Here is a 15,587-nt window from a genome sequence, read left to right on the forward strand (position 1 = left end):
CTGTTTGTGTCATACATCTCTTTCTTTGAGGACCTATAATCTGGCTGTCACCAATGACTGTCACCTACACAGCCAGAGTTGCAAACGCCCGTTTCTGTGGCTTCTCTAAGCTGCTGCTTGCCTGGAAAGGCAGCATCTACAAGGTGCTGTACAAAGAGTTCCTGGCTTTCTTTGCCATGTATGCCGCCATCAGCATCACTTACAGGTAAGAAAGAGAGGACAGTTTTAGGAAACACTGGCTCCTGAGATATTCACAAATGCTTTGATTTACTGTCATTGTGTGCCACTGTTACTCTTTTAGATTTTTCCTGTATGATGATCAGAAGAGGTATTTTGAAAAGCTGGCAATTTATTGCAACCACTATGCCAGTCTCATCCCTATGTCCTTTGTACTGGGTAAGCACTAATCATGTTCTTGTCAACTTTGGGAGGATAGAGGAGGGGGCAGGATTTGAGCTTCATCCCAGACATGCTTTTAGTGTGACTTTCTAGATGAGAGAATGATTTGCTAAATGAGTGAGCAAAAAGAAAATGACACAAAAGTCTTGTAATAGGTGTCCACGTTAAGGACCGCAGCTCTAGATCTTAAGACCTCTGTTTCATAGGCATAGGGCACACATGCATGACCATTGCTGCACTTGAGATATAAATACGTCCACTGCAGGTGATGGAGGGAATGGTCGCATTCTGATTTGATAATTAGTATACTGATTATCTGACAATTTGTTAGCATAACTGATTGTTAATATGGTTCATGGCGATACTGAAATTTGGGAATCAATCTAGATATACCAGGCAACATTTTCTATCACCATTCTCACGGAAAAATGTTGGTTCCTGGTTCTTTGGCATGGGTTGAGGTGCTACATATAGTACTGAGGTCACACAGAGAACTTTTTAAAGCCCCTGTGAAGTTCTTAAGAGGTTTTCTACTGGTTCTTTACCCAGTAAACTAAACTTACCTAAACAAACCTGAAGAACCAATAGAAAATATTTTAAGCTTTTGTATCATTCTTTAGAGGTTCTCTACTGGTTTTTCAGTTGACTTTAGTTTAGTTTACTGGGGAAAGAATAAAAAAACTGCATTAATATAGATCACAAACAGTGTCTCTCAATCTTTTGCATGTGCACAAAAATATTCCAGCTTTGAAAAGGTAACGTTATGTTTCTCACTAAGCATTTAATACAAGACTCTGAATCTTTTAAGTCAACATTTCATTAGAAATGATTAATAATCATTCACGTCTTAAGTAAAAGTACAATTCAGAAGTGTATTTATTTGTCCATAGTATTATGTGGCATCATTTAAGGGCCCCAGGCTACAAAATGTAAAAACAATGGGACGCCCACTAGCTCACCTGGTAGAGCAGGTGCACCATGCACAAAGGCTATGTTCTTGCTGCATTTCTGTTGCTCTTAAAGACTCCACAGTGCATTTTCTGCACTATGCACTGCAAGTTTACTCAGTTAATCTGTTTTTCATATCCTTCATGCATGTAAATCAGCTAAAATACTTGCTAAAGCTTACATATGCATGGCTTAATAGCAGAAATGATGTAACAGTAAAGCCAAAATAATTTTATGTATAGCAGGGGACAGTATTTGATAGGAAATTTGACAAAAAACACCTTTAGCACTTCCTCTCAGGTCCGATCTCCCTGCAACTCTCCTCCACTGCTGTTTCCAGGTTTCTATGTGACCCTGGTGGTGAACCGTTGGTGGAGCCAGTACACCAGCATCCCGCTCCCAGACAGGCTCATGTGCGTCCTGTCTGGGGGCCTCCAGGGGAGCGATGAGAGGGGTCGCCTGCTGAGACGAACCATGATGCGTTACGCCAGTCTGTCTGCCCTGCTCATCCTCCGCTCTGTCAGCACGGCGGTATTCAAACGTTTCCCCACCATGGACCACGTGGTGGAGGCTGGTGAGTAGGTACAAGAACAGGGGTGATGATGGAGGGTGGTGGGGCCCGACCTTAGCCAACAACACCCGCTGCGATTTTGCAGTCAGTAAAATGTGACCTTCCAAACAAGAATTAAAACTAAATAACTACCTCTATCTCAGTAGTTACTATTTACACTGAGCTTTATATGTCAGATTAACCTTTTCACACTGTGCTCAGAGAGCGTCAGGAAGTGCAGTTTATAGAGTGATGTAATCAGTTACACGCTCACGTCATCAGTGTGTATTGTTTCCTCTCCTGTACGTTCTCTACAGCAGTAGGCAGATAAATCACAAGGACAGGCACATCTTGAAATTCACTGGAGATAAAAGAAAAGTTCACACGTCACTTACAAGTTCATGAGACGCCTGCTGTATTTTAAATTTACTCTGTCAGTTTCAACTTTTGGTGGCATCAAAGTTTGATTTACACCCTGACTTTATGTGTTATTAACAAGATGTCAGCAGTAACAGAATATTTTTAACAAGCTGTGTTTTAACTGATAGAGCTGCACTGTCCTTTTCTTGACACATTCTCACTCACAATATGACTTAATTGGAAACGATACAAGAAAAGTTCAGGCAAACACTGGTTAAATCAGATCATACTAAACCAGATTTTACATAAGGAATAAAATAATCTGAGGTTTGACATTTTGCTCTGCTGTTTGTGCAGGATTCATGTCAAGAGAGGAACGAAAGAAGTTTGAGGGTCTCCACTCTCCTTATAACAAATACTGGATCCCCTGCGTTTGGTTCACAAACCTGGCGGCTGTGGCCCGCTGTGAGGGCAGGATCAAAGATGATCACACACTCAAACTACTGCTGGAGGTGCAGCATTACACACACACACACACACACACCCACACCATTACACAGGCCCACTGATGATGAGGAACAAAAGTTCTTGTGTTTCAGCTAAGATTCAGTTTGCAATTTATATTTACACAGACATTAAGACAGAAGAGATAAATGCTGTGAAGTGACCTCAGCATGTCTCTGTACTGTATCTGTGTGTGAACAGGCGCTGAATGCGTTCAGAGGGAAGTGCAGCATGCTGTTTCATTACGACATGATCAGTGTTCCTCTGGTCTACACTCAGGTAAGTGTATATACACTACATGGAAAACTGTGTCAATATGAGAGTTATGAAATCACATACTTATAGCCAAGTCTCACTCCCAACTCATTAAATACCGATGATTAGTCAGTGGCCTGTCGGTGTCAGACACCAACGAACCGAAGCACCCTTCAGTGGTGCTTCACCTTTTTTTTCTAAACCTGCTTTTGTGCTCTTGATGCCTTAGGCCCAGTTCAGACCAAAGATTCATGACAAGTTGAAACTGTTGTAGAACGCTGCAGAGAAGAGTTGCAGTGGTGTGAACTGGCTGTCTGACCTTGACTCAAGCAGGCTGATGGTGTCTGCAACTCTGCTGGTTTTATAACATAAAGCTCATCACGTGTTTCTACAGCCAGTCAGCTTGTAGTGAAGTCCACAAGTCAAGTCAAAATGACCACAGACAGTGTGTTCATTTGCTGCGGCAGGTGCTCCGTCCAAACCGTCTGTTTCCATCCTCACGGTGTGCTAATGTCGGACGGTGGGTCACTGCTGCTGCTTGCTGTATGTGCTTATGCTCCCCCATACTCATAAATTTTCATTGACTAACTAATTGGCACTGCTTACTTATATTATTGTGGTGTATTTATCATGAACACAGTCCATCTGATGCTCGTTTTGTTTCTGTTTTTCGCCATTTCATCACTACTACAAATACAACTGTAGCCAGTATCTCACTATCAACTATCCTCATTCATATTTTAAGAAGCTACAAATTATATTCAGCCATAGAATAAGCCTGAAAAGCTGAAAATCAGAATGAAAGTACAGGGAGTTGTTGCATAGAGATGATACATTGTCTCATCTAATTGCATCGGTGTGAACCGGCAGGTTTTCAGAACACTGCAAAATGTGTATTGCAAGTAGTTGCCTGTTTCAACACATCTCGTTACGAATCTTTGGTCGGAACTGGGCTTAAATCTAAGGAAATAAACCCCTATTTTACCTACAATGTAAGTTTATTAAAAAAAAAGACTATGCATTTAACAAGCAGTATTTTTATGTTTCCTGTAGATATGGAAGTTCATTCATTCGATTCATTGTTCTTCAGATGGGCTGGTTGTCTTTTTCCTTTGAAAAGACAAATTTACAGCTTTAGTTTGATGGAGTATGTTGATCATAAGGGACAAAACCTTTAATGGGAACAAGCCTTCTCAAGTTTAGGGGAGACTGTTGGATCCCATTTTCATTAAGACATCTTGAGGTGAGAGTTCAAGGGATCTCTGACACATCAGTTGTTTCCTTGCCAAAATTTATGAAGTGGTTACACATGATAATCCACAGATTGCAGAGCAGAACTGTGCCCACCAACTGTATCACTACGCAGAAGGAAGCGTGCATCTACTCATGGATGAGAGGCTCGTGACAACATGAGATGTAAACATTAGCTAGCTCAGTGGTGCTAGGTCGGCTAGCTTTAGATGCACGCTTCCTTCTGCGCTGTGATACCTGCATTACGTCATATAAAAAAATTGTGGGAGGTGCCATATTGTTTACCGTGTGGAACAAACAAATAAAAATATGAATGAAAAATTGTTTAATAACCTCCATATTTCCCACAGGTGGTGACTCTGGCAGTGTACAGTTTTTTCCTGGTGTGTTTGATTGGTCGCCAGTTCCTGGACCCCAATCAAGGTTATCCAGGTCATGACCTCGACCTCTACGTGCCCATCTTCACTTTGCTACAGTTCTTCTTTTATGCCGGGTGGCTCAAGGTCAGAGAGAGAATCACATATGATATATTTTGATACCTGAACATAATCAATCAATCAATCAATCAATAATTCATGTAGTGAGTTAATCACTTCGTCTGTTATGTCCTGAAGGTTGCAGAGCAGCTGATCAACCCTTTTGGAGAAGATGATGACGACTTTGAGACCAACTGGCTGATAGACAGAAATTTCCAGGTTTCTTTTTCTTATTTGCTTTGTTACATCTTACTATATACTCTTTCAATATATTTGTGTGAATGCCAAAAATGCCTCAACAATATCTGTCTAGCTGACATTTTTTAATCCCACATGAAACATCAGAGGCTATATCACCTTATTTATGTACAATACATCCATAATGTGATCTGTCTTGTGCTCTTTACTCCCAGTGCTTTATCAGTGTCTGTGTGTCTTTCTGTGTTTTGTTCCGCAGGTGTCCATGATGGCGGTGGACGAGATGTATGGAGATCTGCCGATGATGGAGAGAGATCGTTACTGGAATGACTCCAACCCTAGGCCTCCCTACACTGCCGCCACTCTCTTTGTCCTCCGCAAACCCTCCTTCCAGGGGTCCACTTTCGACATGGCGTGAGTCTTTGGGTTTTACCTTCTTGTTCTTCATGTGCTCGACTTGTGATTGTGACACTTTAAGTTTGAATCCCCCCATTGGGTGGGAAAATTTGGGTGATGAAAGTGAAAGTAGTAGTGTGAAGTTATTGGGGCTGAGAAAGAGTGAAAATGTCCAAACACAACATAAAACACAACAGCTGTAGAGTATGCTGTATCATAGACAAGTGGAGTTGCTTGAGTTTTATGAAGACGTTTCACCTCTCATCCAAGAGGCTTCTTCAGCTCTAACAGACTGGTGCGGAGTCACAGGCTTTGTGTGCCCTTACAGAGTCGTTAAGGTCACGAAAAAAGGTGACAACTCTGAAACTCAGAGCTCACATGTGACCCCAACAATTCTGTAAAGGTTCACACCACACCAGTCCGTTAGAACTGAAGAAGCCTCTTGGATGAGAGGTGAAACATCTTCGAGAAACTCAAGCAAGTCCAGTTGCCTGCGATATACCACTTAAGCTTACCATGACCTGGATGACTGAGAAGCTTCACCAACAACTGTACATTATGATATTTTCAACAAAATAATAAGGTAAATTATTTCGACATCTCTTGACAGGATCCCTAAAGAGGAGATGCACTTCCAGCCTCTGGAGAATATTGCCGAGAACATGGAAGAGTCGGGCAGTCGTCACGCCAACATGGCCCTCTTTAACCGCCTTCTCAATGCAGCCCCCTCCCCAACTGGCTTCATGGGAGGGGCTCTTCGCCGCACCTCAGCACAGCTCCAGAGGCTACGCCACTCTCCCAGCATTGACCAATGCACCAGCGATGATGACGACGATGAAGGCGGTAAAATAGGTAAAGGTGGGTCTCTGCCTTCAGGGCTGGGGCAGGACACCCAGAGCACTGTGTGCAGCTTCAGGGAGGAGGTGAGCGCCAGAACGCCTCTGCTGGAGATTCAGTTTGGTGCAGAGCAGGAGAGGCGAGGAGGGCATCCTGCCGTCGGTGAGAAGAGGGAGGTGAGTGGAGTGGAGGGGAAGAGTGATGAAGAGTGGCAGATGTGGGAGGAAAGAAGGAGCGAAGAGAGTACAATGGAGGAGAGCCAAGCTCCTGTGTCACTGCTTCCTCCACCCCCCGAGTCCTCAAGAGAGACGACCACTCAGTCAGCCTCCGCCACTCCTTTCACCTCCCGTCACCCCTCTGCCTTCCTGTTTCACCCAGCTGTCCACTCCAGTCTGGAGCACTGCAGCTCCCAGCCAGCCATCAACCAGAACAGAGCTGTGCCCGCCATTTCCAAACCTCCCTTTGGTGGAAACAAAATGTCATTACTCACTGTGCCGTCTTACGACGAACCTCAGCGCTTTCGCAGTGTGAGCATGGGATCAGAGCTCACTGGGTCCTAGGTGGACGGTGGATTGTGATGTTCCCATGAACTTTTGACTGTTTGAAACCATAATGATCGATTCAGTGCACATTTTCAAGAGTGAAATTAGTCATAGATATAAAACTGTGCTTCCACTATTACTTTGAATCTGCAGCACTTTTGGAGCAGAGAGAAAAATGAAAAAATATTAAATAAAAGACAATGTTGAACTCCCAGATTTTGTTTAGAGAGGCAAAATCCCTCCACCTCTGCTGGACCACCAGCAAGATACAATATGACACAAATGGACATGTAGGTGACATGGGACATCACACGCTGACTGCTGCAAACTCCATACAGATAGGCCCCAGGGGGTCAAGGAGGAGTGTGTGTTTAAAAATGTGTTTGTTTGTTGTTTTTTTCAGTTATCTGCACATTATATTTTAGAATATCAACATATTGCCTGTTATTAGGCTACTGAAGACTGTACATGTATTTTATCATTAACCTTAATTTGTACTGAAAAAACAAAAAAAGGTGCTGAAATGAACAGACAAAAGTGGGGGACAGTTTTACTTGTTGACTTTATTTTCTTTGATTACTAAAATATCCCTGTAAATAGATTGATTTCTAATGCATTATCTGTCATATTTTCAGACTTTATTTAAACAAACTTTGAATGAAATGAATGAGAATACACAACTGTTTTACATTAATGACAAAATTAATATGTTTTGCATCATTTCTAAAGGAAATTGTATCTTATCTACAAAAATAAATGTATAAATATTATACAATGATGAATGGAGCAGACAATCTGGTGATTATTGACAAGCACATTTAGGTATAAAACAGCTAAAGACAGTAATTTATAACATTAGCTATTTTGTTTTTACATCGTCCTAAATATAACTCCAGTTCCAGCATTGACCAGCAGGGGGCGATAGCAGCAAACCAAATAGAGCACAGACAGTGATTTCATGGGGGGAAAAAAGACAGAAAATAAGCACCTTCTTCCTCTATCTTGCTTTCCATCACGCCTGTGAGTGGGCTGTACTCCTCCATTTGTCCCTGCAGATGGAGGCTCCTACCTGGGCTGCAGCTGGGGGGAGAGCACCCTCCTGGCCTGGGTGGACTGCCTCTGCTTGGCCAGGAAAGACTGAGTCAGGCCTGGAGGTCTGGAGTCTTTGCACAAACTGTGCTGCTGCAGAGCTGAGGACTGCAGGAGGCAAAAACAATCTATCAGCTGTTAGTGAAAACACTATAATACTAACATTTAGACATGTTGACCAGCCTAAACTGACACCTGCTATCAGTAATATAATAAGTAGCCCATTACTGGCACTACAGTTACTCTCCTATACCAGCACAACGTTAACATGGTGTTTAACACTTGCCTTAGGGCCAAATTAGCTCTGCGTGTAAACAAATAACATTTTTAAACACCTAATAAAATGTCACTGTGGCTTGCTCGTGGGAGGCCAGTGAGGGAAAGCATAAACCTATGTGTACAATTTGCCATCCCCCCCACGAGGCTCCTCATATGCAGGTTAAAACAAGATACTTAACAGTGAAAAAGACGTCAGTAGCCTACAGGGAAATGGCCATAGCACATCAAATTGCGGAGGAAAAATGCAAAAAATCAACAAAAATTGTGTATTGTGTCATCTATATTGGTATACCCCGACAAATCTTTTTAACTTCCATGCACTTGTGATAAATAGCACTTCAACAGGGGTCATTTAGTCATTTAGTATGTTGTCTTAGGTGTATAATCACCTGAAAATAAGAAACAACGTGTTTTCGTTTCCATAGCTGTTTCAGCCTACATAGGGAGCGGGTTCTCATCCATGTGGTCTGCCATGTTGCACCGCCATGTTTCTACTGTAGCCCAGAATGGACAAAGCAAACACCGGCTCTAGATAGGGACATTCAGGTTTTCATGTCAGCCACTATAGTTTGCAGCCCCTCTACAATGAGCGGTGTCAGAAAACCAGAGATGTTTCTTTTAACACGAAACTGCTTTAGTCAGTGTTTTTGCCAGTTTTAATCACCGGGTCCATTTGTTTTTGTGAGGAAGAGACCTCCACAGATAATGCGGCTCCCGGTAAAAACCTCCTGAATGTCTGGATCTTAAGTAATTAGCTGCCAGGGCTAACGGCCTGTCTGCAACAAGCTGAGCAGCATCGGAGAAACACTTAGATGTAACGTCAACGGCCTGCGTGAAAAATTCGACTCTCGCTTAAAACCTCCTGAACAATCAACACTGAAGGAATTCTATTTAGGAGAAGTTTCAGCTGGTTGCAACCTACAGTCCTCAGGCAGATGCCATCAAATCCCCCTAAATCCCACACACTGTTCCTTTCACTGAAGTGTTTTAAGGGATACAGTTTTAAGGATACCTTTCCTCATGTACTCACCATGCTTTGCCAGGCTGTGAGGATCAGTTTCTCCTCTTGTTCCTGTCTGGACTTCATATCATCACCCTGGGTGTCCTGTAGCGGTCACATTTGAAAAGTCATTTTACAAAATCACTTTAACACAATGAAATGAAACGCCCAACACAACAACAACAACAACAACAACAACAACAACAACAACAACAACAACAACAACAAAGTAGTTCAGAGAAGTTGCAGAGTCTGGGTGGACATGAACTCACCTCTGGGGCAGCTGTTGTCATGGTACCAAACGGTCTGGCCTCCTCGTTGCTGGTCATTTTTCAACATGTATCTCAAAACCAACGAATCCAACCTGAATGTAAGCAAAGAAATGTTTGCGTGACTGACTGACTTGTACACCAGCAGCCCCCTGACCTGCCTCTTCTGACTGCAGCTCAGCAGTGTTGCTCTTGGCTGTATTTTGCAGCGGAGGCCCTGGTTTTGTTGTGTGGCAGACAGAACAATATGTAGAGGTGCTGCAGGCTTAAATGCTCTGGCTCCTCGCCACAGTCAAAGATGCCATCCTGCTGACTCCAGCACATTCGCTGTCGGACATTCATTCGTAGGGCTGGGAATTAGTAATCACCATAACACAATGCAATTAGCTCGACAATAGAAAATGACATTAAGTATATTAAGTTGGGTAAGTTAAATTCATATTGGCATAGAAATCATGACCTTTTAAAAGAATAAAAATTCAATCATGGTGTTGAATACGAAATAATTCTTTTTTATTCTTTTGTAAGTTGCATTATATCACGCTTTTATGTTACTACAAAAATCCATAAGTTAGTGTGCATGTTGGTGTGTCTGTTAAACTGCGTCATTACTAGTTTCAGTGACCTAGAAATACTGTATTTCCCCTAATTATCACTTGACCAGCATCAAAGGCCAGCTGTATCAGTTTATCTGGCAACATCATGCAACAGAGAAAATGTCTGGCCACTGGTGGCCAGTTCGCCTACTGGAGCAGTCGATTTCCTGCCTCCCAAAGACAGTTTCTACAAAGGTCAACCCATTCCAGTCTTTGTGCCGGCTTCAGGGGAAATGTGGTTTATGTTTTTGTCATTAAGTGTGAAAACACAAGTGTGGGGGAGGATTTCAAAGAACTGTGTTTGTGTGCGTGTTTCTCTGGAACCAGGAGCAGGCAGGCTTACTGAAACTCTAATTTAAAACTGTAGTCTGCAACTCCTCACAAATGATCTGACCATATTTATCACGTGTGTCTGTGCATCTCACTTATCTGACAGTTTGAGTGTGTTTGCTGCTATGAACCTAAAGTTTGAGGGATTCTGTGGAAAAGAAAATGTGCTCCTGAAACGATAAAAAAGTAAGAGAAACAAACCACAGAAACGACAATGTGGTTAACAAGTTACAGACAGCTTACCTGGAATCTACTCTGTATGATGCTGCGAATGTTTATCCTGTTATGAAAGAGATCACAAGGTCAGGAGAGGCACAGAGAGTGACGCAGAGTCCTGTTAGCTGGCAGGACCTGAACATCTGTTGTGAAAGCTTCCCCTTACTGCCATCAAATGAGTTTCCTAAAGAGTTCTGCTTCATCACCATCAGTTTCCGCACATCAGCTCACCACATGAAGCTTTTGAAGCTGGAGTTTTAGAACAGGCACCAGAAATACTCATAAATATCCTTCAACCAGAGGTGGGTCACACATGTGCAAGCAAGTCCCAAGTCTTACTTTCGAGTCTCAAGCGGGTCCCAAGCTACTGTCAAGAGAATCAAGCAAGTCCTTTCTATAGAGAAGTGCAGGAATTAATTCTAAAATATGAAAATGAGTTAGCAGTTTTGCACTCCCAGTTTCCTCGTCTGGAAGTCAATCAGTTTATGAATGGCTTTTTGGTTGCTTGTGTTTAATCACAGACTTCATTTCAGGCTTCTCACCTGAAATGAAGTCTGTGATTAAACACAAGCTTAAGAGACTTGCAAGTTTTGTTCGACAACATAAAATATGTCAGTAAATGCACCACAAATGCAGAAATTTGTTAACCTTCAGGTGCCTTGAAAAAGCCGGTTGCTGACAAGTGGCTAAATGAGACTACAGAACGTCATCGTGCCGAACATAGCTTTACAGCCTGGTTGTGGTGGTGAAATAGATAAAATAAAATCCCAAAGCATATGTCAAATACATTTTTCCCAAAGATGGTTTCTGTGTTCTATGTTCAAGTGTTCATTTTTCTGTTAAGCTTGGTTTTAGTTGGTTATTTGATGTTAATAAAGGGGGACTGAGGTCATAACTGACAGCTGTGTGTGCCAATCAGTATGCCCGCTATCAGTGGTGCTACTCTTGATTGGTCAGACAGGTGTTTGGCGGAAACTCAACACTGCTGGAGATTGCTACTGCGCAGACTAATGCTCCAAATGCCGCCACCTGTGCAAGATGGCAGCGGCCGTATCCAGGATATTTGGGATTTGTCTTTGTAAAGTGGGGGAAGTGGAGACACATCATTCATCTTTATATACAGTCTATAGGTGGCGATGTTAAGTCAAGCAACCATGATGTCATTCATTTATAGCCTAACATAAGCTTTTTACTTCTATTGCTTTCAGGCTTCAAAAATAATTAAAGTGGTGTCCATTTGTAAAGTTTATCTTGCTGGACAAAACTTGTAAGTATCATAAACTTCTGTTTGCCACAGAGCTTATTTTCTGCAATAATCCAAAATCCAACTGAGAAATTCCATCTGCTCATTGATGAGGAAACCTGGGTAAAGCTAACTTTAGCATCTGCCTACAAAAATGTCATCCCTTGATAAGACAAGCAAGACAAGTCATTACTCAGGTCAAGCAAGTCAGGAGTCAAGTCGAGAAATTTTGATGACCTACAATCTATTAAATTAACTGAAAAGAAAAATTCACGTACCTTTCTTTGTGGGTTTTACAGTGATGGATGAAGTGGGATGTTGGTTGTGTCACTGATTTTGAGCTGCAGACCTTGCTTACCGCTGTTTTCTTCTTACTAACGTTATTGACAACATAATTCCAAGTGTAATTATTTTAGTTGCCTCATGGATAGCTGCCTCATGTGTTGGCCTCTGATGGTCTGCAGCATCCTAATTGGCTGCAAAGGTAACACACATTGAGATGGAAATCCCTCATGTGAATCACTCATCATGTGACAAATAAAAATAAGTTTCAAAAACAAAACTTAACTTTTCAATACATAGAAAAATGCAAATATTTAATGGAAAAAATTCACATCCTTTCAAGTCATCTGTCTAAATTCTTAGTCAAGCGTCAAGTCATGAATACCCAGCAAAGGCATGTATTTTATCAGCGTTAGTCAAACAAGTCTCAAATTTGCAACTCAAGTCTGACTCAAGTCAAGTCATGTGACTTGAATTCCCCACATCTGCCTACAACTAAAGGAAAATTATGATTTATTATAACTTAGGTTTTATTTTTGCAGTTTTGGCCATCATTTTTATTTTTTATGATAACATTATACCCACAATAGAAACTGGCTGCTGAGATGTGAGAAAATGGTGACCTCATTATAACAAAAGGAAATGAAACACAAGAAATGAGACAGGTTGTTAACGCCCCAAAAGTTTAGCCAGATCATCTAAACCACTTTGTTTTGATCAACCTGACAGTGAGTGCACTTGAAATATTAGTAAGTATGGCCTTTCACTACACAGTCAAACCGTGCATATAAATCAACTGTAAGTACAGGAGGTCAAGGTGAAGCAGGAAGTTGGACTTTAAACTGTGGTAGATTACATACATACAGTTCAGGTGATAATTTTACAGTTCGTCTTTGAGCTCACTTCCAAGTAAGGTTTGTTTCATTCATGTCTGATCATCTGACTGACTGTGTCATCGCTGACTTTTAAGTGAAGTCACCGTAATCTCAGAAATCAGCTGAGCGAGGACATTGTTATCAAAACCAATGGGAACAAAAGTATGAAAATATGACGAAACTGAACAAAACTGGAATTTCCCCTTAAAATATGACATTTTGCCAGTGTAACATCAAGATAACACTGATGTATGATAGAGAATTCAGTGTGGTAGGGGCATCCCAGTGCAGAGCACGTATACCATTAAGACTGAGTCCTTAGTGCAGCGGCTGAAGTTCGAGTCTGACCTGGGCCCTTTGCTGAATATCATCCCTTCTCTCTCCCCGACCTTTCTTGCCTGTCTCTGCCACTATTTCAAAAAGGCAGAAATGCTTTAAAAGTAAGAATACAGAGCAGTGTTACATTCAAAGACAGTTTGTAAACTATAACAGAATTTCAACACTCATACATACATGTTTTCTCCTCGATGATGTAGGAGTTGGTCACTCGGAAGTGAAAAGATGTTGTGTTATCAAAAATAAACTGTATAGAAACAAACACTGGATGGCCAAAATTAAATATAAAAAATCTTTAACAGTCCATAAAAATAAAAATACACTCACCCATAAAAAAGATCATTAATATGACTGCAACAATATTTATATTGATTTGTTTGTTGAGTGAAATACACACACACTGTTAACAAACTCAACATGAGGCAAAACGGGATCCAACGTGTTCTTTCAACTGAGTAAACACACATGTGCCTCCACACGGTGTTTATTGTACCAATTCTAACCCTGTATTTTCACATTTGTTTTTGTCTGGTGTGTCTCTATGTGTGTGTGTATGTTTCGGGCACTCCCTGTTTCACACACCCTGCTTCACAGAGAAGTACTCACTGTGCATAAGGACCTGTCTGTCTGGTTCTCGCCAGTCGTGTGTTTGTGTGTGTTTATCAGCCCTTTCTGTTATGAGCTGGATCTCTCGCTCTCTCCGTCACACACACACACACAGTATAGTATCTTTTTGGCTGTCTGCACTGACTTTGTTTAAACAAGACTACTTTATCAGTATTGTCTGGCCCAGAAAGACAGAATGAATCAACTGTTTGTTAATGGTCTGTCTGAAATCTTAATGTTATCAAGATGGATGGCAGTAAAAACAGACTTGTTTGTGATGGCGTGTGTGGGTGTCTACAATAATCATTGTGTGTAAAGCACACAGTAGATAACAGATTTGCAATGACTTTTTATATTTGTATCTAAAGGAAGTTGGACATTTTGGGATTTGGTGTTCATGTGATAGGCTAACGTGAGCTAGCTAGCTAGCGTGGGAACTGCCCATTGGTTCGACAGCCCATTGGTTCGACACCACATTGATCCGACCATATTAAACTCATTGTTCCGAAGTCCATTCTGAAATCATCATGATGCCCTGTGGTTAAGGTCTGGTTAGGCTTAGGCACAAAAACCACTTGGTTAGGGTCAGGAAAAGATCATGGTGTGGGTTAAAATGAAAAAGAAAGTGACAAACACATAAGCCGTGAGCCTGCTCTGCCTCAAGCCGGTCGCGGCGCACCATACGCCCGCCGCGAGCCGTTCAGCACCGCGGACAGTCGGACTAATGGGATGTCGAACCAATGGGCTGTCGAACCAATGACATGGACCCGTTAGCATAGCATAGCTTATCTTAGCATAATGGGTGGACACAGGGAAACACCTAGAAGTTAAAATAATCTGCCAACAAGCACCTAATTAACACATCATATATTGTTTGTTTACTCTGTTTTAATATAAAAACAACACTATGTGGTTTTACAGGTTATTGTAAGTCGTGCCTACTGGCAGCAACTTCCTAGTATTGTTGTCTCTGTCGTTGCCAGGCAATGAGCAGAGCCTGCATGAAGTCATTGCTTCCATGTAAGTCACCTCATGCACTGAGTAACCTTAAAAGTCACCTTAAAAGTCGGTGCAGTGAATTAAAAGTTATTTTTTCTCTGACTCCAGCTGCTGCGAGAGGCAGTAAAACATCTGTTTATTTTATAGTTACAGTTTACCAATAAAACTTTCCAAAACCAGCCACAACTCAGCCGTGAGCAGAGTTACCGTCCTCTATTGACCAGTCAACAGACTGCAGTGTTCACAGCTCCACCTTTTAGTACCAGATCTGTGTGCTAGGTACCCCAACAGAGGGGGGACCAAAAATGGGGATGGTACTGAACAGTTCTATTGGTAGGCTACCATCCACAACTTTCACAGTGGCAACAGAAAAAAAGTGTGCCGAACTGAACTGTACTGTACTGTACTGTACTGTATTGTACTGTACTGCTCAGTGGAAATAGGGCTAAATAGTCCTGCAATAAACACATGCTGTTTGTACGTTTAGGTTTTTGTCATACCAGTCACCAGGAAAAAATGTTGGCATTTTATGTTTCTGCAAATCAGGAATACGTTACATTTGCATGTTATTATTTAGTAGATACGTTGAAACTTTACGTTTTTACATTTCAACAATGCTGTGGTTACTGTGTTAGGTTTAGGCACAAAAAAACACTTGTTTAGGGTAAGGAAAAGGTCATGATTTGGCTTAATAAAACCTGGTTTGGGGCACAATCCTGACTGGAGAAGCTGTCGATGTCTCGTTACAAAC

The 15,587-nt window shown here is 41.7% G+C and overlaps 2 protein-coding genes across 4 annotated transcripts; one reads left to right on the forward strand and one right to left on the reverse strand.

Moving 5' to 3' along the window:
• best2 (bestrophin 2) lies at positions 1-7,162 on the forward strand. Its single transcript, XM_033623713.2, has 9 exons — positions 1-205; positions 302-396; positions 1,688-1,921; positions 2,615-2,769; positions 2,963-3,040; positions 4,618-4,770; positions 4,882-4,962; positions 5,201-5,355; positions 5,948-7,162. The coding sequence occupies exons 1-9, from the start codon at positions 54-56 to the stop codon at positions 6,732-6,734; spliced, it is 1,890 nt and encodes a 629-aa protein (XP_033479604.1). The 5' UTR covers positions 1-53; the 3' UTR covers positions 6,735-7,162.
• A 76-nt stretch (positions 7,163-7,238) lies between these two features.
• On the reverse strand, positions 7,239-14,287 carry LOC117255116 (protein Hook homolog 2-like). 3 transcript variants are annotated; one of them, XM_078166348.1, is made up of 5 exons: positions 12,017-14,287; positions 10,523-10,559; positions 9,357-9,448; positions 9,115-9,189; positions 7,239-7,913 (listed from the first exon to the last, which is right to left on the reverse strand). In XM_078166348.1, the coding sequence occupies exons 3-5, from the start codon at positions 9,411-9,413 to the stop codon at positions 7,782-7,784; spliced, it is 264 nt and encodes an 87-aa protein (XP_078022474.1). In that variant the 5' UTR covers positions 9,414-9,448; positions 10,523-10,559; positions 12,017-14,287; the 3' UTR covers positions 7,239-7,781. The 3 variants fall into 3 exon arrangements, with proteins under 3 accessions (XP_078022474.1, XP_033479608.1, XP_078022473.1); XM_033623717.2 differs by having other exon boundaries at positions 7,240-7,913; positions 10,523-14,287; XM_078166347.1 differs by lacking the exons at positions 10,523-10,559; positions 12,017-14,287 and having other exon boundaries at positions 7,241-7,913; positions 9,357-10,511.
• Positions 14,288-15,587: the final 1,300 nt, after the last annotated feature.

Source organism: Epinephelus lanceolatus, chromosome 3 (genome assembly GCF_041903045.1).
Source record: "Epinephelus lanceolatus isolate andai-2023 chromosome 3, ASM4190304v1, whole genome shotgun sequence".
Taxonomy (NCBI): domain Eukaryota; kingdom Metazoa; phylum Chordata; class Actinopteri; order Perciformes; family Serranidae; genus Epinephelus; species Epinephelus lanceolatus.